The following is a 26,418-nucleotide window of genomic DNA, read 5'->3' as shown; positions in this document are numbered from 1 at the left end:
ATGGATAGAAACGCTAAGAATAAAATAACGAGCATGCACTGTGCACTTAAACCATATTCTAGGCATCATTCTAAGCACTTGATGTATCTCCTCTCATTTGATCCTCACAACCACCAGTTGAGATCAGTACTATCATTATCCCCATTTTATCCAGTAGGAAACTGAGGCTTAGGGAGACGAAACAACCTACCCTAAGTCACCTAGCTAGGAAGTGACAAACCAGGGTTTCAAATCTAGGTCTATCTGACTTTAGACTCCAGCTCTAAACCTCTACTACCTGTAGCCCAACAGGTGCTTCAGCCACAGATCCATCCCTACACAGTATCCATTGACCTCTAGCCACATGAGAACAGAGAATACAGCACTTATCATGTGTTTAGAGAAGGTGGCTTGCTTTTATATTTTTCTAATTCACTGCTTAAAATAATCCCTTTCTTGCACTTATTTATCCTTCTTTTTGCAGAAAGCTTATCCTTCTACCTATTTTTTCCTTATCTGACCTCACCAAATCCCTATGAGGAGAAAAGAATATAATTGATTACCCCCTTCTGATTCAAGATGATGTAATACATCTCCTTTTAGTCGATACATTTAACTCAGGCAACCTCAAGAACGGAAAGGAGAATCAGGGAGCCTGTGTTTGGACGTACTTCTGCTCCTCTGAGAAACCCTTTCATCTCAAAAGTCTGCAGATATCCATGGAAGACCTTGAGACGGTCATTCAGGCATTGTAGCCTGCTGACTCCTGTGCACTCAGGAAGACATGAAAGCAATTACAAATTGCTTAACAGAGGATGCATAATATTAGAGATGAAGAATCTGGCTGTGAACACTTCCACCAGGGAAATGCTGCCATGCGACTTTTTTTTTTCCAGTTCAGCACCTTGTGCTAATAGTATCTTACAGGCTTAGTGTCAGAGACTATTGAACAATGACCCAATATAAAAAGAAAATTAAACTTTCACGAGATTTGCCACATAGAAGAAAAAGCATGGACTTTGATGCTTAACAAACCTGTGTTCTGGGTTCTAATAACCATGTTACGTTAACAAAGTCACTCCACAGGGCTGAGCCTCAGTTTGTCCATTTACGAAGTAGAGATCATGATAACCTGTATTTCATGGCTGTGAAGATATGGAATAAATTATATGAAGTATCCAACACATAGAAGCTGATCGGTAAATGGCAGCCCGATATTAACAATGACTAACATCTATTGAGCACTTCTCCTTTGTGCCAGCTTCTGTATGCATAGCACGTATATTCACTCTTTAATCCTCACAACAGTCCTTTAGTTGATTATCATTCCCATTCTACTCATAAGGATACAGAGTCCCACAAAGGTTAAGAATGTCCCCAGATCACAGCTAAGTAAGTGATAGGTCAAGATTTGGACTCGGCAGCCTTACTGCAGTATTCACTGTGGTACTAACTGTCTCTAAAAATCAGTTTTCAGAACCTCATACCTTTCAGGAATAAAAGCCTAACCTCCGGTCCATTTTCCTTTCTTAATCTACCTTATTTGGAACCACAGGAAACTCTTTCTCAATGACCCCATGAAAAATTGTCTCTGGTTACCTCTGTAAGCTGTTCAGTTTTACCCTCACACACAAACGAGTATTCTTAATTTATACTAGAAACAACTTCTTTCAGAAAGATTTCCCACCTGACCCTGTACCATTGTCACCTACAAGGGACATCATTGGCTCATTTCTCTCCCTTTAATTCACTCTGGATAAGTTTGAAAGTAACCCTTTATAGTATAATATATTCTTTACATTTTTTGTGTTTTTTTCCCATAAGCTTAAACCTATAAGACTCCTCTATCTTCAAAAAGTAGTCATGTGTACCTATGATTCATCATCTTCGGACAAATCTTTTCAAATATTTCAAGGACTCTGACTGCCTAATGGCTTTTTTCAGATAGCAATTTTATACACATTCTTTTTAGCTTCAAATTCAAAATGATGTCCCTTAGATTTCACATATTCTTTCTCCAGGTCAAAAGATTTTGGTGGGGGGGGGTCATCTGAAGTTTATATGGTGATTTTTTAAAATTTATGTCATTTTTATTTATTTGCCAAGAATATGCATGAAAGCAATGGAAATAAGGATTACCTCAGGCTCTTAATTTGTCCCTTTGCAGAATTTATTGAACAATAATGGTTACTACTTTTCTAAGAAAGAGTTCATGGAAATCTGCAAACTACTTTAAGGTACAGTGTTGGCAAACATGCTTTTATGGGATTTCAAATGTGAAAAAGTTCTCCTTTTAAATTTTTATATTGGGACATCCCTGGTGGCACAGTGGTTAAGAACCTGCCTGCCAATGCAGGGGACACGGGTTCGAGTCCTGGTCCGGGAAGATCCCACATGCCGCGGAGCAACTAAGCCTGCGCGCCACAACTTCTGAAGCCCGCACGCCTAGAGCCCGTGCTCCACAACAAGAGAAGCCACCGCAGTGAGAAGCCCGCGCACCACAACAAAGAGTAGGCCCCTCTCTCAGCAACTAGAGAAAGCCTGCACGCAGCAACAAAGACCCAACACAGCCAAAAATAAATAAATAAAATAAATTTATAAATTTTTAAAAATTTTATATTGATCTCCATTAACAGGATATCACATAATAAAATCCTAGATAAAAACTAAATCCTAACAAAATGATAAAAATCACCTGATGAAATTGGCCAGAAATTTATGGGTCCGTTTTCTCAGTCACATTTTCTAGAAGCTAAGTTTCCTTCATTAAAAATATGATGTTCAGGGCTTCCCTGGTGACGCAGTGGTTGAGAATCTGCCTGCCAATGCAGGGGACACGGGTTCGAGCCCTGGTCTGGGAAGATCCCACGTGCTACAGAGCAACTAGGCCCGTGAGCCACAACAACTGAACCTGCACGTCTGGAGCTTGTGCTCCGCAACAAGAGAGGCCGCGATAGTGAGAGGCCCGCGCACCGTGATGAAGAGTGGCCCCCACTTGCCGCAACTAGAGAAAGCCCTCACACAGAAACGAAGACCCAACACAGCCATAAACAAATTAATTAATTAAAAAAAAAAAACTAACCTATCTTTAAAAAAAAAAAAAAAAATGATGTTCAAAGTTGAAAACCAGAATGCCATTACAAATAAAAGAGGAAAATTATCAGTTTAAAATGCCTTGAGTTACAATTGCATAACACACGTTCTTAAAAATTCTTTTAGTCGTCATTTCGCCTAAAAATCTGTGATGTCCTTTACATAACAATAAAAACAAAAACCTGACATCTCAGCAGGTCACTCCAGCTGTCAGTCTGAATACATGCAAAATGAAGCAAATAAGATACACCTATGTGCTTTCTTTGTCTGAAGAGGATAGCTTCCAAGCAAATTCACATCACACTCGTTTGCAGATAGACTATATTTTTGCACTGTGTGATGTAGTGACATACACATTTCCATGCAAGGGACCATTGAATTCCCTAATGATCTGATTTTCTTAACGATGAGCACCAGTGAACTTTCCCCTAGGCAAACCAGATGGAAACGAAATTGTTTCTGCAAAATGAACAATTTGTGAAATGTTGGCAAATTGAATTCCAAACATACTTAGAGATGATCTTGACTTCCTCTGTAAGTCTGCCACAACACGCAGTGCATTTAAGGCCTACATGAGAAATACACTAATTATCTGCATAACCTTTAAGGAAAAATAAATGAGAACAGAAGATCACCACTGGAGAGAGAAAAGCCAAAAACTCTGATAAAGTAGTAATATGTAGATGGGACCATTTCACTAAGAAACTGAGATTAATGTAGATGTTGTTAGAGGTGGTCACTTATCACCTTTGAGACTGGTGATCTATTTTGTGAAGGGGGTAACTCAAGTTAAGCAAAGTTCTTCACTTTGCTTCAAGTCAGTTACATAGCCAAGATGAAAATATAAATTCAAATGCCTAATCTATATGCATATAATTTGCAACTCCATATATTTTCATCTTTATCTGAAAACTGAATTAACTGGGCTGTTCATGAGAAAGATTTTGTTTCCATTATCCACAATCTGATTATATTACTATTTTCACAGTGACACTGAAACTATCAAGTAGATGCAACATGCTTGTGGTACAGAAGATGGACTGTACTTTTTTCTTTATCTCAAGTAAATAATCCTTACAAATCTCCTAGTATTCCATCTATGGAGGGTTACAACGCCCCTGGAAATGGCCATAGTCATAATTGGGATATGTACCTATTCAGAAATTCAAATATTCCACCTCAGCTATTATATCATCAAGTAATGAGGATTCTTTTGCATCTTTACAAGAGCCAGCTACTCAATGTCTAATAATTGAAGTAGTGGAAACTATTTTAAAATGGTTATTCTACTGATATTAAACTAGTAAAAAAATGATATTAATACATTTTGTGTACAGGTTTAGTATATTGAAGCTCTTTTCTTTGATTTCATTTTATTCTTACCAGTTCTTTACTAGAAAATGTAGTTGCATTATTATATATAAATCTAGTTAGAGTTTCTCTCCAACCAAACTAGCCAAATTCCCAGTGTTACTCACGTATCATTTTTAAAACCTATTCCCAAACAGTAACTGTTTTCTCTTTGGCTCTTTTATGTTTTTGTCCTGTCTAGTTTTTCCACTAATGATACTTATACATTGTCCTTAGCATGTCTACTCTCTCAGAAAGCTTGATCCCCAAGATTCCACTTCCATATTCTCTTTGCCTTTAATAAGAAACCCAAATGATATCTTAACTCTAAAGAAACTTTATTGTCAGCTATGTGCTAGACAGTTTTTTGTTTTTGTTTTTGTTTTACATCACTAGTGCATATAGCATAGCTTTTCATTTTTTCCCCATCAGAGTGTTGGCCAACTGATTCCAAATTTTTCTTACAATAGCACAAAAACTAAAAATTGCCATTTTCTCTGTCCTATCCCTTTTCTACAGTAAGACACAATGGCTCTTGACCTGTAACTTTATATCGACTTTTAACCATATGGCAGACACTTTGTTAGGCAAAACTGATGAAAATATAAGCCTTGTTTAATGAAAGAGGCAAATAGGGAACAGGCATCTTGTGTATAATATTACAAGTGCTATACTGAGAGTTTAAAAAGGTGTCATTGAAACACAGATAGGGAAGAAAAGCCAAACTCTCATGAGAATGTCCAGGGGATGACTCAGTAGAGATGACAGCTGAGAATTAAGCGGAGTCCAGTAGTAAAACAAAGGGAGGGAGGTTATACCAGGCAAAGGAAGCAGATGTCCAAAGATATGAAAGCGCAAAAGAACATGGTGCAATCAACAACATGCAATAGTTCTTGTTCTGTTGCCTGCAACCCAAAATGAATTTGCTTTCATGTAGTAACATTTCTGTTGTATAAGTGTGCATCTCCTTTGCTATTTCTTTATATAATACTTTTATCATTTTCCTTTGTATGCCCATGGGCTTCATCCTCTGCTCTGGTGTCATCTTCATAGGTTGTCCTTTGTATTTTCAAAAATCTGTTCAAGTGAGACCACCCTTTCCAAGAATCTGTCAGAAGGGCGGTTGTGTTTAACCTGAACCCTCCTACTTCTGCTCTCTTAATTCTTCTTGCTCATATAGATTATGAGAACCAGAACAGGCAGAAAGCTGGTCTTCTTCTTCCCCTGCTACACATTCACACATCTAACCCATAATCCATCCCTTTCCAAAAATCCATCCCCCCACTCCTGTGGCATTCTTCCCCTACTGATGGGTATCAAGAACCCCCAGACCAATCCCTTCAGGAACGTTCACTTCCCTCTTTATTGTCAAATACTTGCACTTTATTGGAAGATAAACAAACTGGCCTTTCCCTCCACCCCTTACTCTCTTTTTCAAGTTTCTTTTCTCTCCTCTATTCCTTTCTCTATTTTTTCCCCACTGCCTTGCCTCTCCAACCTCAACTTATTGGCTTTTTCCCCCAGTCTTCTCTCCTTTTTCAAGGCTCCCATTTGCTATGGACAGACCCCTTGGCAAGCTGAAGCCAGAAGTGGAAAAGCTGGACTTGGCCCCTCTGACCTCCCTCACCTTGCTTAAGTGGCTTTTCTCCCCTTGACAGCTTCTGTGTGACTAGCCTAGGGCATAACATGCTCTTTTTGTTGCCTTCTTTTTAGTTCTCTTCTCCATGATTGTAAGCTCCTCTTGGCTCACAGGTGGGTCTCATGTAATCCTCACGGAAAGAAAGAGCAGGTACGATTCATCTATTTTAATGGTGCAGGAAGAACTTGCTTGCAGCGCCCCCCTGAGGTGGTTGGTGGCAGAACTCAAGTCTACGGAGCATTTACCTTCCCTTTCACCCAGACCTCCCTAAGAAGAAGGAAAACCTTCCTGGGGCAATGGTGTCTCCTACTTGTGTGGTATTACCATTCCTTCTGGATTTCTTGGTCACCACCCCAGAACTGAAAAGGGAAAGTGTTCTTTGGATAAAACAGCACCTTGGCTTCTGAGTTCTCTCTGTCAAGACCCTATTCCCCCATGGTACCTTTCACGTTAGTTAGGATGCACCAGTAAACGTAGCTATGGAGTGACAGAGGTCAGGGTACTAAGTCTTTGCAGTTGTTGAGCATGATTAGTAAACATTTAATGCTGCTCTACCAGAAAGACTGTGTATAAATCATTCAAATGCTTATCTCTGCCAGTAAAAATGACACTTCTCAGAGTTGAAAGTGCCAAACTATGCCTTCCAAGGATTACCTGGTATTGTTTTTCATGACTGCTCCAGCACCAATGGCCCATCTTCTGGCATATCATTTATTTACAATGGCTTCCTTTATAATTGCATAGGTCAAATTTGCGTTTTTATGTAGAAATAGGTTGCTCATATTTCAAAATTACTTAGTATCCACACTTCCGGTTTAAAAGAAGATAACGCTGGTTCCCATAATCCAAATAACTATCTGGAAGAGGCCCCAAAAGTCACATGAAGACAAGAAAATAGAATATTTAAAATTGGGTCTGACCTAGAAAATCAAGGACATGTAGTTAACAGGGAGAGAATGTTAAAGGGACAAAGCAACTTGGTCTCTTTAGATACTTTCCACAAACGTTCTTCATTATTTCCCTTCGCTTCACATGTCCTCATACAATTGGGTCATTCACCTGGATTCCTACTTAGGCTCTCTGACTAACTAAGGCAGCATCCCTAGCTATGGAGACATACTCACCATCTTTGGTGATTTTGCCCGTCTCCACTCACTTAGATAAATCTTCCATAACCCAAAGAACTGTCAACTAAAATGTAATACCATGATGGATTTCATGTCATCCTCTAGGGGGCAAAACAGCATTTCATATTACTTTAAAGGACCCCTAGAGATCTAAAGCTTTAGGGGAAGGGAACGAATGGTGGAATTGCAGGCCCCAAAGCACACGACAGAATGAAGAATCTCTTGACAAGGACATTGCCAGGACTCACTTTCCATTCTACATTCTGGTCGCATTCCCCTATCTGCCACTCGAAATTCACATTTGAAATTAACCACAACAAATTCCTCTACCTTCTCTATACTGGTCCTTCCAAATATATATTTCTAAAATGGCACTAACCATTTTATGTTGAACTTTTGTTTTTATGCTTGTCCCCCTCAACACAGAGTGAGTTCCTTAAGGTCAAGGACAAGTTTTCATCATCCATTCTTCCTAGTACCTTGCACCATGACTGACATATTGAAAACACAAAATAAGCATTTGGCAAACTGAATTAATGAAGTATAAGCATTGCTTGTTTTCTACTAACCACAGAAAGTGAAATGGATCACTAATCATACTTTTGAAAACACTGTTTAGAATTCATTCATTTATTTCTATTAATTATGTAAGGCTAGGCTACAGTAAGAAGTTGGCCCAAACATGTAATGGTTCAGTGAAAGAAATTTATTTCTTGCTCACTCAGTAGTACAAAGTGGTTCCACATTGGCAGGTAGGGTTCTTTTACTGTGCCATTTGGGGAGCCTAGCAAATTGAACCTCTGCCATCTATAGCATGTGGCTTCGAAGGTCACAGAGGTCACTGTCACAGTCATAGGAGAGAAGAAAGATCATACAAAGTAGTTATGGAGGATTGAGTCTAGAGGGGCACACTTCACTTCTGTTCACAGTTCATTGGCTAGAATCCAATCACAAGACCTCATCCAACTGCAAGGAGGGCTGAGAAATGTAGTCTAGCTATGTGTCCAGGAAGAAGAGAATAGATTTTGACAAACAACTAGTAGTCTCTGCCAGAGTTGAGCACTCAAATATGTATGCATTCTTTGTCTCAGTGAATATGTGCTAATCATGTCTTATATGCCAGGACTATGCATATAGATTAAAAGCGTACTGTATAAAGATGATCAAATTCATGTAAGTGAGATACAATCCAATAATCACAAATCAATATCTGATTGCTGTATATCATTACAATTACTGGGCATGATTATAGTAGATGATAACTATAGTCAAAACTTCAAAAGAAGAGTATAAGGAACAACTAAAGAATGTTTAAGAAAGGCTTTATTTAGTCTGGGAGTCAGGTAAGGCTTCTCTAAATAAATGTTGAGGTAAGGTCTGAAAGATGAGTAAAAGTTACATAAAAGGGAGAATAACAAAAGGACAGAAGGTGTCAAGCAAAAGGAACTGTTCATATGGTGGTGCTAAGAGTACAGTTAACATGACTTATTTCATGATATGAAGAAGCCTGATACGAAGAGGCTGAGGAGTAAGCAGGAACAAGACCTTTAATATTTTAACTGGTGGTAAAGTTGTGGGTCTTTTTCCCAAGAGAGACAGAAGACCTACTTGAGGATTTTAAGTAGATTTGTTATTTAAGAGGCCGACTCTGCCCACTATATTCCAGGAGTAAATTGAAGGAGAACAATTTAGAGACTATTAGAATATCCCAGATGACAGATTGTTGGATTAGGGGGTAAATACTCTAATATTGAAATATTAGAGATTTATTGGAAAAGGATGGAAACAAGTGAACCCACCTGAGAGATTTCTAATAGGTAAAATCAGATCTCTAAAGAAGTCAATGGTCGGTGATAATGCCCAGTTTTCTGGCTTTAGCAACTGTTTGGAGGCTGTTACCAATACTGAAATAGAGTGAACCAGGCTTGTGAGAAATGTAATGAAATTCAGTTTTTGGCATTTGAGTCTAAGATCTTTATTTAACGTACTAATGTGGAAATGACAAGTAAGCAGTGGATACGTAAGTCTGGAGTCCAGATAAAAGATCTGAACTGAAGAAACAATCTTGGGAATCACTTCCGGATTGTTAACTAAAGCCATAGACTGGGATAATATCAGTTTAAGAAGAAAAGAAATGAGCTTGGGCTAGAATCAGTGGCCAGAGAGGCAGATAAATCAAGAAAGCCTCCAGAATTACAGAATCCAGGGAAGAGAGAGAAGTCAACAAATCCTGCTGAGAGTTCAGGTTAATGAAACCTGAAAAATATATATGACCTACCAAGATGGATGTCATTTGAAAACTTGGCAGAAACCATTTCAACTCAATAAAGTAAGGAAGAAATCAGTAGAACATGAACAAATAGGGACAGTGATTGTAGGCAATTCATTCAAGAAGTTTGGCTTCTCTAGATAGTGCCTATTTCAACCACCTTCTTCCCTATATATGGCACTATGTATGGGGAAGAAGGTAGTTGAAATAGGATTTTTGTTGTAATAGCAAGCACCACATAGTACGTTTTATGTGCCAAGCACTCTTCTAACTACTTTACTTTGCCTTGTATTTTACCATGTTTATTTTGTTCCTTGGTTTTGTATGCTTTATTGTGTCCTGGTACCTAGGACAGTGGTGGCCCATAGGAGATGCCCAATAAATGTTTGATGAACAAATATTTAATGCCTGTGTCTCAGTCCAGTACTCTCTCCATCACTCTGTACTGCACTGTACTGTTATTTTAATAGGCATTTTGATTTTCTATTTTCATCATTTTTAGAGCACTTCAGAATATCCACTTTTCTGTTGTTAATTCTTATTTCTAATAGGACTACAAGTGTATCTCTTCATCAAAGTAGAAGTGAAAGATATAGTGAAAAAATTTTGAAGATATAAATCATAAATAGAAAGCTGTCCTTAATTAAATTACATACATTTTATACTTATAGAAGAGTAACTTGTTTAAGCGCTTAGAGACTTTGCACATGTATCCTTGTGCCTGGAACATTCTTGCCCTGTCCTTCAAGGGGTTCACATTGACTCTTCCTGTGGAATCTTCCCATCTCAGCTCAGGTATTGGCTCTTCAAGCACACTTACATGTCACCAACCCCCCATATACACTAGCTCTAGCTGAAAGGGGAACGCTGAAAGACTTGTTCCAAAGCTACATTTGCATGGCAAGCACATTTGTTTTACAAAGGATGTTTATTTGGGGTGGCTGGAAAAATTTATCTTTGATTATTGGGGGTATAAATCTCCAAATAAAGTCTTCCTTCCTTAATTCTATCACTAGACTCTGGCAAGTTTCAACCTTCTCCTCTTTGTCCCCAGAGTATTTGTGTCACCTGTTCAGTGCAGTTAACACATGATATTGTTATTCTGTTTAAATTTGTCTTTCTACTACATTCTGAACTTGTTTAAAGTCATCGTATTCCTCTAGGTATCTATGGAACCTAGACTAGACCCTGGAAGAGTTTATGATGGAACTTAATCATTGCTTAGTAAGAAATGAATGAATAGTTGAATGAATACGAAGTTAATCAATTACATAGTAACCTCACAAAATAAGTATTAAAAGAAATAACATAGTCTCATTCTCCTGAACCATTTACTGTCCATTTGTACACTAGGCCAGATTCAGTCTTTTTAGCCTGGGTACATCCACAGCAACATTTCACACTGTGACCATCTGGACCATTAGATGTAAATACCGATTTGGCAGATACTTCAGGGGTAGGAGAGTAGTTATGGGAATAAAATGAATTTGAAAGATACTACCACACAAAGGATATATTTAAAGCCACCCTATCTGTTATTAAAATTAAAAACCTGACATTGACCTTTCCTATAAATGAATAATATCTTTGTATTTTTACAAATAGAGACTATGCAAATAGTCTAGATTTTCATTTTGAGAGATTGGACTGCCATTTGTCTGTCACCTCTAAATAGATGCCCAACCTCAGAAAAAAACCTTCTATTCAGAGAGAATATCTCCAGTTTAACACATAGAAAAATCTTAAGATTAACATAAATAGAATATGTCCTTTTAAAATGTCACAGCATTAAGTCAATTCAGATACCTTTTTAAAACTCATTCAAAAGTACAGCATTTCCAACAAGTGTGTGAACTTAGCCCCATTTGCAAAGATCATTAAAGTGAACACCTCTCTTTACACATAAAATGATGGATGGTGCTATAAAAGCCAGCAAATATTCATTTATTCAAGTATTCATTCATACTGTTCTAGTATCTATAATGCTTTTCAAAAAAGAAAGGTATTACTGTAGTTGTCTATATTAAATCATTAATTCATGTCTACTCTATTCAGTGGATGCTTTTAAAAAAATATCAGAATTATCAAGCTGCTCAGAACAAAGGTAATTTCTGATTGTCAGCTCCATATTCTAAAAGAGCAGGTTAATTTCTCTGAATCTCACAGTTGGAACTTTCTAACACTGACTGGCAGTTTCCACCTAGTGATCAAGGCAATTGACTAAAATAAATTATACATAAAGCTGAGATCTCTAATAGTAATAAGACCCCTTCATGAGCTAATCATACCAGCAAAAGCACTCATCTGTCGGCTGCAACCCCATAGGGTCTTGAAATTATCTTATAAAAACTGCACTTCCAGAAATGTTTTCGTTTCCAGTTTCATGAAAGGACTAACAGAGCCATGTCTACAGCATTAGGAACAAAGAAAGACCTCTGAATATATTCATTAGTTGACTTGTTGATTAACTAGAAACACTGTTGATATATCGAGTACTAGTGTCCATGCTGTTTACAAAACAAGACTGGTGAGGCTCTCTTTTCAATGCAATCAACCAACAGTTATTTCTAAGCCCCTATCATGTGCCTTATAAGGTAGTATCAAGTACAATCCCTCTTCCTCTGGAGATTAGGATGAGGGGAACTCACAAATATGAATAGGGGAAAATATCTCTAGGCATCATACTACTGGCTATAAAGCAATTAATTACTAGTAGAAATCCTTGTGCACTATGGACATACTTAAAGATATGGAACTTGGACTAGGGCTTAATAGTTGGGGTAATTTAATTAGGCATAATAAGGGACTACAGATATTGTAGATGAATTTCCTAAGCAAAAATCTGGTGATGAGAAGGAAGATAGCTCATAGAGACGTAGTCATTGCTGTGGTGACCCCTCCACACACACACAGTCTTGCACCATCTTCATGATGAAGCCATTTATTCCACTGGCCAAGAGTGTTGATGGCTGACATTCATAACAACTGAGTTCCTCCTCCTTAGAATCTCCCTCACAGCTGAGGAGACCCTGGTCCAAGATGTGGGGAAAGGCCACATCCAAAGACTGGTGGATTCAGGAGCATAAAACTCATCTCTTCAGAATTTAGAACATCTCTGAAGAGCTATTTTAGCTCCAGAACTTCCCACAGGATCGACTGAGGCCTTTGGCGTGACTGCATCATAGCCCAACTTCTCCACCCGAGCCATCCTGCTTTCTGCACTTTCCCACAGGTGTTGATTCAAAGGACACATCCCAATCTCCCACTTGCAAATCAGTTTGCTTCCATGGAGAACCCAACCTGTGGATACTGAGGACATTGACTATAATTGATAGTAGGGAATCTGCATTTATTCCCTCAATAGGCATATATGGCTCTGCTCTGTGCCAGCCATCTCTTGTGGATCTCATACTCTGGTGGGGAAAACCTCAACAAAATAGAACTTCAAGCAATATGTGCTAGGATGAAAAAAAAAAAACCAGGGCATGGGGGTAGGTAGTGTGAGTGTTTAGGAGTGGATGGAACCTCTTCAGATAGTATGGCCATATAAAAGGTCTCTAAAGAGGTGACGTGTGAGGCAGAAAGCTGAGCAAGCTAATAGAACAATCCATGATAGTGTCTGGGGGAAGAATATTGCAGGCAGAAGGAAGAGCATAGGCAAAGGGTCTAACGTCAAAGTGTACCTAACAGGTTTGGAGGAGAGGAAGTAATATTGGGAGTATAATGGTAGGAGATGGAGGGGTCAGACCCCCATCTATAAGGCCTTTAAGTGTAAAGAATACAGATTATTCTAAGTGAAATGGGACTACATTGAAGGGCTTTGAGTAGGATTGTCTCATGACCAGATTTCCACTTTAAAAGGATCAGTCTGCCTTTTGTGTGAGGAAGAGTCTAGAAAGGAGCAACAGTTGAAACAGAGTGGCTATCAGGAGGCTATTAGAGAAGTCTAGTTCAGGAATTATGTGATGATTTAGACTTAAGGTTACCAATAGTCATGGTTTGTCTGGGACCGAAGTTTCCCAGTGTACAGGACTTGTGAGGCTTAAACCAGTAGAGTCTTGAGCAAATGAGGGTGGTTGGTCACCCTTCTTGAACTAGAATGATGGCCCTATAAATGGGGAGATACGGTCAAATTCAAAATATATTCTGAAGATTGGGTAGGTAGTGAAGTTGAAGAAAAAGATTTGGATAGTTAGGGCAAAGTATAGAGCTTCTTGAAAGCCAGGAAGATGGGTTTGGACCTTTGAAAGATTAGCTTGGCATTAGTATGTGGCCTACATTGGACTTTGGTGAGACTATGACTTAAAGAAATCTTTGCTCAGACTATTTCAAAAGAGATGAGAGAAGTATTTAGGGCATAATCTCACAGAGTGGAAATGGAGGTGGAGGGGATAGAGGTAGTGGTGGAGGCCATGGTGTAGGGTGATGGTAGTGATGGCAGCAAATGGTAGAGATGCAGGTCATATTGGAAGTGGAGGTGGTGAGGGTAGAGGTTATGCTGATGATGGTGGCAGAAAAAAGTGAAAGAAAAAATACAGTTGAGGATACATTACCCAAAAAAAGAAATGTCAAGACTTGTGGGCTGAATGACTAGAGGAAAACAAAAGGTAAGGTAGCCACTGGAAACAGATTAGTTAGTGACCCTGACAGGTAAGGGTATTGAAAAGGCAACCAGTTGAGGGGAGGGTTTGCTGATGAACATCCACTTAGTAAGACAATCTAAAAGTGAAAGGAGAATATCCTAGTGGGCAGTCAATTAGGAATATTAGTTTCTATCATTCCAGATGACAGTCTGATAGTAAAGAAAACTCAGGATCAAGTCAAAAGCCTTTGAGCATTAGATCCATGCTGACACATCAGGTAACCTTCTGTAAACCGAGTTTAAAAATTTTAAAGCACTGAAAAGCAACTTCAGTTGATTAACATAAAAATACATGCTTAATTTGGTATACCAATTATGATGATTTTATGAGCAAATGAAATCTTACATGTTCAAGTTCCTAAGTTAATGAATTAAATGGAGATCTGTAAAAGGTGCTAAAATAAGTACTTTTCTCTATTTCCCTTTCTCCCAAAATATCCACTTTGAAATTCAGTCACTCATTCTTCCCCCATCCCATAGCTTTAAAATTACAGGTAACTTGACATATTTCTTGTACTTGAGGTATGGTTTTTCAAACTGCAACTGCTTTCTTCTGAAACTAAATATGTAAAATCTTAAAGATTCCCTATATATCCTAAGATTGAAGAATAAAAGTATACTAGAAGTTATGACAACTCTTTGTTTAGAACACCTGAGATGCCTATAAATTGTGGAATTAGATTATGGGCCACGAAGAGCGGCGTCATTTAAGAGAGAACACCTGATTAGGATGCTTAGAGTGACGTGGTTCTCCAGCAGTCCCCCAGGAAGGCTATTGTGGCAAATAGACTCCTGCACAAAGAACCCTCCTGATGAGCATTTCTGAACAGCAGTTTTGTTCATTTACCTTTCTCTTGTCTCCTAAGGTTCAGGTGAATTTGTCCATCCTTTGTATTAATTTCTGTGCTATCGAGGCCCGTTCTGTATTTTCAGAGACTATGAAATGTAATCTAGTCCACTAGATTCTCCTGATGTGTACATTAATTCCTAGGGGTGAGTAGGCACATTAGAAGTAACTATTATCTACACTAGTGGAAGAGAGGTATGACCTAGATAATTCAAAATGGGGGAATTAGCTCCAACTTCCATGTATTTACTTTTTGAAAATATGTGGAAAGTGATAATTCAGGGAAGGACCTTGTCTTCAAGGAGTTTTTAGTCATGTGGGGAAATTAAGACATGCACAGTAAGACCAAAAAAAGTCTGTAGTAACATAAGAGATATGTGGGTAAGGTGCTATGGGAACTCAAGGAATGAAAGAACCATGGCTATAAACACATGTGGTGATATTTTCAAAAGCATTACATAAGCAGAAAGTACCATTTCTCTCTTCCTCTCTCTCTCTCTCTCTCTCTCTCTCTCTCGTGCATGCACGCGCGCACACACACAGACGTTGAATATATTACTTCTCACCTATCGATAAATTATAGAACAGGTAGATACCCTTTCCTTTTTGAAAGATGGATTTAATGAGTAGCCAAAAAAAAGGAATTGCATTTTCTTAATTTGTTGGATTACATCTAGGCAGTTAATTTAGCCAATTTAACATATGTCAAGGCCAAAAACAACCATATTAGGAGTCCAACAGGAGAAGACCTGAGGCTGTGGCCTTCTGTACCTCATTCCTATGTTAGAAATCTAGCTGCAGAAGTCTGACACAACCATTACCTTCTTTGGAATTACTATTGGAAGGGGCGTGGGCAGGGAAAAGATACAAAGAAATAAACCCTGATCTGCCATACATATACTTAATCCCGTATGTCAGCGAGCAGTCTAGCACCTCCAGCATCTGAGAATACAACAAACTGCACACCCTTGCCCCGTCTCTCATGCTTTTAAATATGAATGCAAAAATCTTCCTCATGTTCAATTACCAAAGTTCTTAGTTATCCTAAAGAGTAAAACACTTAAGGGGGGAGAACCCGTAGGCGTCTTTTCTGAAAAAGGTAGAAGTTCTATATAGCGTCATCATTTTAAACTCTTCAGTTATTCAGAAATGCTCAAATATAGGCTTGGTGAATGTTCTTGAAACTAAAATATGATACCAATGAAATAGCGTGAGGTTATATGAGAAACTTTGTGTTACTGTGTATTTCACTTTTTTGACCCACCGCTTAGATCTTTATAAATTTTAGGATAAGGAAAAAGAAAGTTAGACCTCACTTGAAATGAGTAAAACTAAAAGTGCAAAAACTTATATACGTTTTTGCCTTTTTGCCTTTCTGCTGTGAGGAATTTACAATTTCTCATCAATAAATAGAATTTTAATGGAACACGAAAGCAAGTCTTTTTCCCCCAAAAGTCTAAGTATTACACATAATCCTATTTGAAATGTCAAAAGACAAAAAAGTAGGTAGGTTGATTCTACCAAAAAAGTGTTAGGCTCTTTTCAAAGCTATTTAATCAAGTTATGAATTTTTGCCAAGAGTTTTGCAGTACTATTCAGAAAGCAGTCTCTAAAAAAAGTCGTCTTCGTCCCATCTCCTGAACCACTGAATTATGGATATATTTTGATGAATGTTAAAGTACAGATGAGCTACTTAAAAACTGAAATGAGTTACAGTCACTCTTGATGACACCTTAGTGAATGAAAGACCACTGGGTAAATGCCAGTGAACGTTAAGAGTTTTCAAATTCTAATTCTCATAATCCCCCTCTCTGAGGAGTTTACAGTGTTTATGTACAAACCACATTCACCTTTATTTGAAAAATTACTTATACTTTCTTATTTGTTTTCATAGCAAGAGAAATTGGGTGATATCTGCTTCTCCCTTCGCTACGTACCTACTGCTGGCAAACTGACTGTTGTCATTCTTGAGGCAAAGAACCTGAAGAAGATGGATGTGGGTGGCTTGTCTGGTGAGTCTGATGTTTACTGTGTTTTTTGATGCTGTTTCATCGTGGATACCGAGTGCACAGCACACGTGCCGCGATGCCCCACCCCTTAACTGGTCACAATTCCCTTTCCCATGGAGCCTGGAAGCAGTGTCAGAATTCATCCCAACACAGAGACCCAGGAAGCCACTCTCAATTTATTAGAATTAGCAGAGAAGATGAAACCTATTTTCCCGCTTCACAGCCCAGGTATCAATTGTCAATCCTATAGCTCTGAAAGCTGAAAAACTGCTTCTCTTTTGAAAGGCAACACCTATGACCAATTATAATTTTGTTCCGTTTTTTTGGTTTTGTTTTTTGGTCAAAATTCATTTATGATATGAGAAATACTGTTTTATCTGAGGCTCATTAGGTTAATACTTAATTTATATAATAAAAGACAAATATTAGGTAAGTATATAGCCTAAGATAGTTTTTAGCAATACTGTTTTGTATGAACATGCAGCATTTCAAATATACGTGAACAATAAAATCTGAGGGTGAATCCTCATGGTAATGCATTTATTCTCTACAGCTTGTGTTGGGGATGGGGAAATTTTGGGATTTAAAGTTCTGTACAACCCAATTTTAGTTTTAAAAAAAGTGAGTAAAGTATATTCTTTTTTTTTTTTTTAAAGTGAGTAAAGTATATATATATTTTTAACACCTTTATTGGAGTATAATTGCTTTACAATGGTGTGTTAGTTTCTGCTGTATAACAAAGTGAATCAGTTATACATATACATATGTTCCCATATCTCTTCCCTCTTGCATCTCCCTCCCTCCCACCCTCCCCATCCCACCCCTCTAGGTGGTCACAAAGCACCGAGCTTATCTCCCTGTGCCATGCAGCTGCTTCCCACTAGCTATCTATTTTGCATTTGGTAGTGCATATATGTCCATGCCACTCTCTCACTTCGTCCCAGCTTCCCCTTCCGCCTCCCCATGTCCTCAAGTCCATTATACTTGCTCAAAAGCAAAGTCAACTCAAGGACTTGTCATTTCCACAGCTGAACACAATTGTTTTTATTTTCTTCTCTGTGTGATTAAATCAGTTATATTCTTGATCTTCTAGTAACTCATTAAAGTGTGAGGAATTTTCTTGATATGGCACAGGGTCAAAAATAGACTATAGTTGTCACTGTTCATGGCTATGGAATTAGAACCAACATTACTGGTTATTCAGCGCTTTCTCTAATAAAAATATTGCAAACTTCAAAAGGTCACCCTCATGCAGCATGGTGATTTTATATTCTAAAGTATAACAGCTAAAATATGCTAAAGCTAAGGTTCCACTTACTGAACCACTAATTTGTCAACCAAATTCTCCTGGTGCCTAAATTTGTTTCTCTTTATAAATACATCGCCTGGGGAATCTGCACTACTTCTTTTATGTCACTAAGACCCCATTTAAAACTTGCTGCTTTCATTGCCTAATGGCATTAAGAGAGCAAGTTTAAAGCAATGAGCAGTTTCTTTTAAAAATGTAGAGTATTTATTGTGCCTAAGATGCAAAATATATGCATACACATATGTATGTGTCTATACACATCCACCTTTTCCTGGCTCTGTCCAGTAAAAAGGCCTAGAAACAAAGACTGACCTAGTAGCCATGACCATCCCAGAACCAGAAATGGAGTGAAAATACAATTTCTCACTAGAAGAACCTGGAGCTTATTGGAGAAATGGTAGATTCCAGGTGTGGCAAAGGAAGGTATACAAGACAAGCCTAGAACATCTCGTCATACCAGAAAGCAAGGAAACTATCAAAGACTAAGGGGGTCATGTCAACAGGCTTAAGAGTCACCTTGAAGAGGCTTCCACTGGCCAAAGATGTGATAATTTGAACATCAGTAATGATAATAAATGCAATGTATTTAAACCTGAAACAAAAGAGTATTTAATGTGCAGAGAAGTTTTTAGGCACGAGAACAGTTTACCCCCAGAATTCTACTTAGTATCTTGAAGTCTGACTTCAGATGCCTTTGACCTTTCCGCTTCCTTTGGTTCAATAGCCAACTATCATCATATAGTTCTCTGTATCCTCTCTCCCACACTCCTTTCCAAACTCCTATGCCAACCACCTCCTCATCACCTCTATCTAGTGCTCTCCTGGTCTTCCTCCCAATTCACCTTACACCCTTCTTCAGAGTTCCAGAAGCAACTCTACCATGAAGCCAGTAACTTCAGGGTCCCTTATTTGTTCTGTCTTCTCCCAAAGTCCTAGAAAGGAGTCCCCATGGTCACAGATAGATATTTCACCTACAATTCGTTAATCACAGTTTGTGCCTCTTGATACTGACACCTCTTCCATCATCCATCTCTCTTGTTGTTCAGCAGCATCAGAGACGCTACAGGCATGTTTGAGGTTTAGCTATGGGAAGCTGGGTCTAGCAGGACATTATTTATGTGGCTTGCGGTCATAACCATGTGTAGTTGGGTAATTGCTAGCTATCCCAGCGAAGGAAGGGCTCCTGGCATGGCTCCTACTACCCATTGTGCTAACTCAACACTGTGACATGGAAGGGGCAAGGCCAGAGGTCATATCTAATTCAGTCTTCGTAACTCTATAAAAAAGAAAAAAATATATTCTTTTTTCAAATGCCAAACTACATTTGCTGAAAATAGCTAGTTAACTGGAACCAAAGTGGGCTGTTTTGCGAGGGTTTACAATTATAGTAGCTTCACGACCCTCCTAACCCAGTTCCACCCCTAAATTTGAATTACCTGGAATGATTTGGTCGAACAGTTAAATATTAAATTAAGGATATTTAGCCTTGAAATATCCTTAAAGAGTCCTAATCATATGGGCTTCCTGCTGCCTGTAAAATTAAGTCATAATCACTCAGGTCTACATGATACAGATACTTCCAGACTACGCCCCACCATATATCTATATTTGAACCAAGTTGACCAGCACACTAGTCCCCAGAACAGGCGATGGGATTTGCTGCCTCCACTGTTTGCTTAAGTTGTTTCCTTCACCTGGAATCTCTTCCATCCACCAAGGTCTAGCTAAACCCTATCCATTCTTCAGGCCCAGCTTAAGTCTTATTTCCTCCATCCATTGAACAACTATGTATTGTGTCCCTACTTTATGTTAGGCATTGTTCTGAAACCAGGTTTACATCAGTGGATACAACAGCCAAAGGACCCTGCCCTCATACAGATTACATTGTAATGTGAGGGAAACAGACAGGAAGCCAATAAATAAGAAAAGCACGTTGTACACCAAGAGACGATAAGTGCTATGAAGAAAGCAAAGCAGGGAAGTAGAATAAGGAATGTTGGGGAGACGCTTTAAATGGGGTGGTTGGAGGAAGACCTGTGAGTAGGTAACCTTTTGGCAACAACCTGGAAGAGGTGAAGAAGTGAGCCATAGGTGTGCCTGGGACAGACAGCATTTTACGTGGAGGGACTCCATGAAGACTTTTTTGATCCATCCTAAAAGAACAAATTTTTTCCTTTTTTAAATGCCAGTAGTTTGTTTTCACCCTTCAAACATCACGCTTCTCTCACTAGACTGCGCTCTATATTTATATATCCCACCATGCCCACACTGACTGGTAGCACTGAGCTGAGATGCTGAATGAATAATCAATTATTTACAAAGGAGCTATGGCCTGAAAAAACAAGTCTTGCATTTCAAATTTGTTTAACCTACTTACCATTAAAGTAACTTTAAGCACTTGGATGGTCTGTCTCAAAGCAAGTTGACCTATGTCCAAGGAGACCAAAATTATATAACGAGGTCCTTCCAGGTAATTCAAATGCCAAACTACATTTGCTGGAAATGGCTAGTAGACTGGAACCAAAATGGGTTTTTTGCCAGTGTTTAAATCCCAGTCTCCCACTGTTAGCAATTTGACATTAGACAAGTTATCTAGCTTTCTAAGCCTCAGCTGCATTATCTATAAAGTGGGAATAATTAGAGAATCTTATTTATAAGGTTATTGTGAGAAATAAATGAAAGCACACTAAAGTGCTTACTATTATTGTAATTATTTCTATTAGTAACCTTATCAAATCTTGGGCTAAATATGCAAACTGTGAAAGCAACCAATGGATAGTTTAACCAATTCCTTGATTTAGTGGGAAAAAAGTTTGATGGGATTGGCTGGTCAATTCAGACAAAGAGATATCAGTAGACACCTGTATTCTAAGTCCCAATATCAAATTAAGACAATATATGGGATTAAACAAAAAATACTGAAGAAATAGGAACATTTTTAAAAATAATTTCTTACTACTCTTCAACACAGTCAGTTTCTTTCTTTTCTACTGTGTTAATTCAAAATGCATAGCTCCAAGATTTTGCCTCTATCATATACCCAATATAACAAGCCATGCAAATCCCAACTCTTACTTTACAGTGACAAACTTGATTGGACCATTCACATATCTACAGTAGACACTTGAACTTTGATGCTTCCTATTCTAGCACTCAAGTATTTGTGAGCACCAGCGAGGGTTTCTGAATCTAGCTATTTGTATTGAAATCTTGAGTCTTGCAGGCTGCAAGGCTGTTCTTCAGGTGCAAGTAGGTGCAGTAGGAAATGAGCAGCTTTTGTGCCCTGTACTTGGAAAAAACTCAAGACCCCTGCCTAGTAACCACAACTTAATATACATCTGCACTTTTGGAGTAAGTCTCCCTTCAAATAAATGTTTTCATAAAAATTGAGGTAGAGTATGAAGAGTGCCTTAGTCCATTCAGGCTGCTATAACAGAATACCATAACATGGGTGTCTCATAAACAGAAATATCTCACAATTCTGGAGGCTGAGACATCTAGGATTAAGGTGCCAATAGGTTCTGTGTCTGATGAGAACCTCCTTCCTGGTTCACAGATGGATGTTCTCTCTGTGTCCTCACGTGGTAGAAGGAGCAAGGGAGCTCTTTGGGGTCTCTTTTATAAGGTCACTAATCTCTTTCATGAGGGCTCGACCCTCAAGACCTAATCACCTCCCAAAGGTCCCACCTCCAAATACCATCGCATTGAGGACCCTGTTTCAACGTATGATTTTTAAGGGGATTTTAACATTCAGTCTATAGCAAAGAGGTCTAAGAAATTGAAAGCATCAGAAAAGTTGAGAATTCCTAAAGGTGTGAGGTTCTATATATGTCTTGCATTTTTTAGCTGTATAATTTTTATATTCGAATTTCTACCCATGTAGACTCACAAGTCAGAAATAACTAGATACCTTGCTCCTAATTTCTTGTCCCTGGATATGTTACAGTTACTCTTCTCAGGTTTTTTTTGGTCATCCCAGAAATTTGAGACTTCTGAGTACAGCTTTAAAGAGGAATGTCAAGACGCTAAATTCGGTTTAGGCTTTACATCACAAGTTAAACAAAATTCTGAAAGTTTTCCAACGAGTACATAACTGTTCCAAGAAGGAAAGACAAAACTTCTGAACCAGCAAAATGGAAGTGATAGTAAGCTTTTAAGTTTCTGTATTAGGGAGAAGCTCTAATTTTCAACTTTAATCTGAAAATTGTTTTCAACTGTTAAGAAGTCATTAGCACATAGTTATAAAACACTTTACTAATTTAGAAAACCTTTTCTAACTTGGTTTTCTCATATCGTCCTCAAGATAGACCTGTAAGGTAGTTTCTGAAGGTGATATTCTCAGAAAATTGAAGCTTAGAGACACTAGCTAATGTACGTAAATCATCTTGCTCCACGTCTGTCACATACGTGGCATTCAATACTGGCCATTGCTTTTGTCGTTACTGACATTCAAAGTCACCTAATTTGTAGATCATAGAGCTGGGACTGAAGTCCAGGTCCTACAATTCCACAACATAGAACATCTCAAAGACTGTTCCATTTCCCTCTTCCCCTGAAGCTAGGACAGAATTCTTTTGAAATTTTTCTAAATGTTTGTACTGCTAGGAACCATGGCAAGTAAATCAAGGTAAAAATCTGCAGCCCTGCCCCCTTGATATGGTTTGTGTTCACCTATATTGTGAAGAGAACATCAAAAGTATGACAATAATTGGCAGCAAGAGAATGTTGGGAAAACATAGGAAGGACTGAAATGATATGCCCCCTATTCCAGCAGTCTGCTGAAGGTCAAGGACCTGGAGAGGTAACTACGAGGTAGGATCAGGTCAGAGACATCCTGAGGGCTGGTTGGAGAGAGCGTGGTGGAAACTGTTCTCTCTTTTTTGATTTACTTTATTTATTTATTGAAGTATAGTTGATTTACAATGTTGTGTTAATTTCTGCTGTGCAGGAAAGTGATTCCATTGTACATATATGTATACATTCTTTTTTATATTCTTTTCCATTATGGTTTATCTCAGGACATTGACTATAGTTCCCTGTGCTATACAGTAGGACCTTATTGTTTACCCATTCTATACATAATAGTCTAACCCCAAACTCCCACTCTGTGCCTTCCCCAACCCACCCTCCCCCTTGGCAACCACAAGTCTGTTCTCTATGTCTGTGAGTCTGTTTCTGTTTTGTAGATAGGTTCATTTATACCATATTTTAGATTCCACATATAAGTGATATCATATGGTATTTGTCTTTCTCTGTCTTAGTTCACTCAGTATGACAATCTCTAGGTCCATCCATGTTGCTGCAAATGGCATTATTTCACTCTTTTGTATGGCTGAATAGTATTCCATCCTATATGTGTACCACACCTTCTTTATCCATTCATCTGTCAGTGGACATTTAGGTTTTTCCATGTCTTGGCTATTGTGAATAGAAACTGTTCTCTCTTACCATCTTTTCTCCCTTTCACTTTCCACACCAAGTCCCACCTCCAGTCTTCTTCCTGGCCGTCCCCAGACCTGTCTCATCACTATGGAATTTATACTGCGAAAAGCAAAGAGCAGGGGTAGAGAGGTCCCCCAAAGCATCTAAGTTCCAAAGGAAAGGGCGATGGGTTTCACAAACGGCACCACCTACTTGAGGGAGATGATGGGAGAGGAAGAAAGGAGGCACACGGTGGTAAAGAAGTCACCACTGCTTTACAGCAAACTGCCAATGTGTGGACAAGCCCCTGACACCTAACCCAGTATGATTTACAATGCTTCCCCAGCCCTGCCGGCCCCGACCCCCACATACACACGCACTCCTTTCCTTTCTTCAAGATGTAATTTTTTTTAAATTTGTTATGGGTTTGTCTTGTCATTTCTACTGTCCTAGAAATAGAATTTGGAAAATAGAGCCAATTTAAAATTTGGAAGTTATCTAGGAAAGGGCAACTCACCCAACCTTGGGGAATCACTAGATTCCACATAGAAACCATGAATGAGCACAGGCCTATCGTTCTTTCAAGCACTAGACATCAAGATGTGATATTCTACCTACGTCAGAATCATCCAAGGTACATGTTAAAATTTAAGATTTCACGGACCACCTCAGACCAAACTATAACTGAATATCTATGGGTGGGAACCTGGAAATTGCATTTTAAACATTCCCCCATGTTATTCTTATGCATCTTAATAGGAAACTATATAGGGAATGTATAGAGTTAGCTGAAGCTAGGGTGGAAATCATATTGCAATATATTTGTTTGAAATCAACGCATTGAACAACTTGCACTTACAATGTTTGTCAATTTATGTCACAATTCTTTTTTTAAAAAAAGAAAAAGAAAACTGTGTTTTAGAGGCTTAAATTCTACATCATAATTTTTTAGATGAGATCCAGGTCAGCCCAACTCCAAGTTATAATTTTTATCAGTGATATAGAATACATCCTTTGCTTCATCCACTGGAATTTCCTTAAGAAGTCCTATTTTTTTTTTTTTAATCAGCTCAGTATCCTCTTCCCTGAAAAATACCTTGTCCACATATCTAAATTACTGTCTTTTCTTCTTCAGTTTTTTCCAACCAAAAACAAAAGCAATAGGCAGTTCCTTTATACATTCATGATCACCACTCTTAACTGTCCTTCCATTGGTGTTGAAAGCATGACAAAGAAAACCACTCCAAATTCAATTGATTTGGACTAAAAGACACTAGTCTGGGAGCTGGGCCAACAAATCAAGTGGCAAAAACTTATTGAGCCAATTAGATAGGGATATGCAAATTAATTGGCCGTGATATCAGGGTCAAGCAATAACATGCAAATAAACTGGCATCTTATTGCGCTAACGAGATAGGAATATGCATAATAAGTTGGCCATGATGTCAGAAGGCTTCATCCTAATTTTAGGCTTGAATGTTATAATATAAAATTCTGTGACACTTCGAAAGGCTTAATTACAATATTGATAAAATAGCCTGAATCCCTAAGATGTGAACAAGTTGATCTGAAAAAGAAATGACAAGTCTTTAAACTGGATCATCCTACAATGTGAGATCCAGCCACAATTACCACAGAATAGAGAGAGATGCTACACCTGAAGGAATAAGTGGTTTGGATGAAATGGGAAGAGGAGATGTGGGATGTGGGCTAGATTTGATATCAGAAAAAATGAATGATTGGCTGAAACGCATTAGTTCAGAACAGCACAAAAACTCCTAAATAAGTCCTTTAGCCGGCAGGTACATATCAAATCATACAACAAACATTTGAATACCCACTCAGTGCCAGGCACTATGCCAGTCCTTGGCTAAACAAGTAAAAATAACAGCAGACCCTCACGTAGCACAATGTGAGCCAGACATCCTCCTAAACGCTTTACACATGCTAAGTGATTTAACCCCCACTTACAACCCTATGAGGTAGATACTATTTTTAATGCTATTTTATTGGTAGAAGTAAAGCACAGAGAGGTAAGTAACTTTCCCAAGGTCACAGAATCAGTATTTGGCAGATTTAGGATGTCAAGCCAAGCAGTCTTCCGACTCCATGAATAAAACTTGACTCCTCAGGCATTATCCTTCCTCACCAGGTTCAACCTGGATGACAGATGGCTGACTACCTGTTATAGTTTGAGAGATAGCCAAAAATGCTACCTAATTCCAAAATTCCTTCATGCCCAAACTGAAATTAGACCATGGAAGCCACTAATATAAATTCACTGGTTGATTGCTCAATTAGGTTTTGGTTACTTAGATGGCAAAGACAGGATCAATGAGTTCATAAGATCAGACATCAAATACTAATAGATTTCCAGGCTGAAAGGACCATGTCAGTTTCAGTGTACAGACTGGCATGTTAATTTAGTGACTGATTCTTTATGCACAAAAGAGGACAAAATACAAAGCAGTGTAGTTTCAGCTGTATCAGTGGTAGAGACGTAGGGATGTTGCTAGAACAATACGGAAGAAAGCCCAAGTCTAAAGGATTTGAGTGCCTATTAGGTGGTAGAGGAAGACTAAAGAAAAATTTTACCCACTACTCAATATCAAGGGCTGATTCTGGACAACAGTGTGTATGCTATGATTGGGATGGGGGGGGAGATATGATTTAATAGTACAAAAGCTTACTGCCCCTATAAAGTGCTATGGGACTCTGTGGGCCGATATTACA

The 26,418-nt window shown here is 38.5% G+C and overlaps 2 protein-coding genes across 8 annotated transcripts in view; one reads left to right on the top strand and one right to left on the bottom strand.

Moving 5' to 3' along the window:
* LOC309640418 (uncharacterized protein) overlaps positions 1-26,418 on the bottom strand; it is a 340,945-nt gene that overhangs the window by 230,458 nt on the left and 84,069 nt on the right. The window lies entirely within an intron of this gene.
* SYT1 (synaptotagmin 1) overlaps positions 1-26,418 on the top strand; it is a 427,179-nt gene that overhangs the window by 322,503 nt on the left and 78,258 nt on the right. For both annotated transcript variants that reach the window (XM_082419035.1, XM_082419034.1), the window contains exon 8: positions 16,841-16,958. In XM_082419035.1, coding sequence (XP_082275161.1) covers positions 16,841-16,958 — 118 coding nt within the window. The remainder of the gene's footprint in view (positions 1-16,840; positions 16,959-26,418) is intronic.

This window comes from Balaenoptera physalus (genome assembly GCF_965194825.1).
Source record: "Balaenoptera physalus genome assembly, chromosome: 13".
Classification (NCBI taxonomy): domain Eukaryota; kingdom Metazoa; phylum Chordata; class Mammalia; order Artiodactyla; family Balaenopteridae; genus Balaenoptera; species Balaenoptera physalus.
Note: the sequence above shows the minus strand (reverse complement) of the source record. Positions and strands in the feature narration are given on the sequence as shown.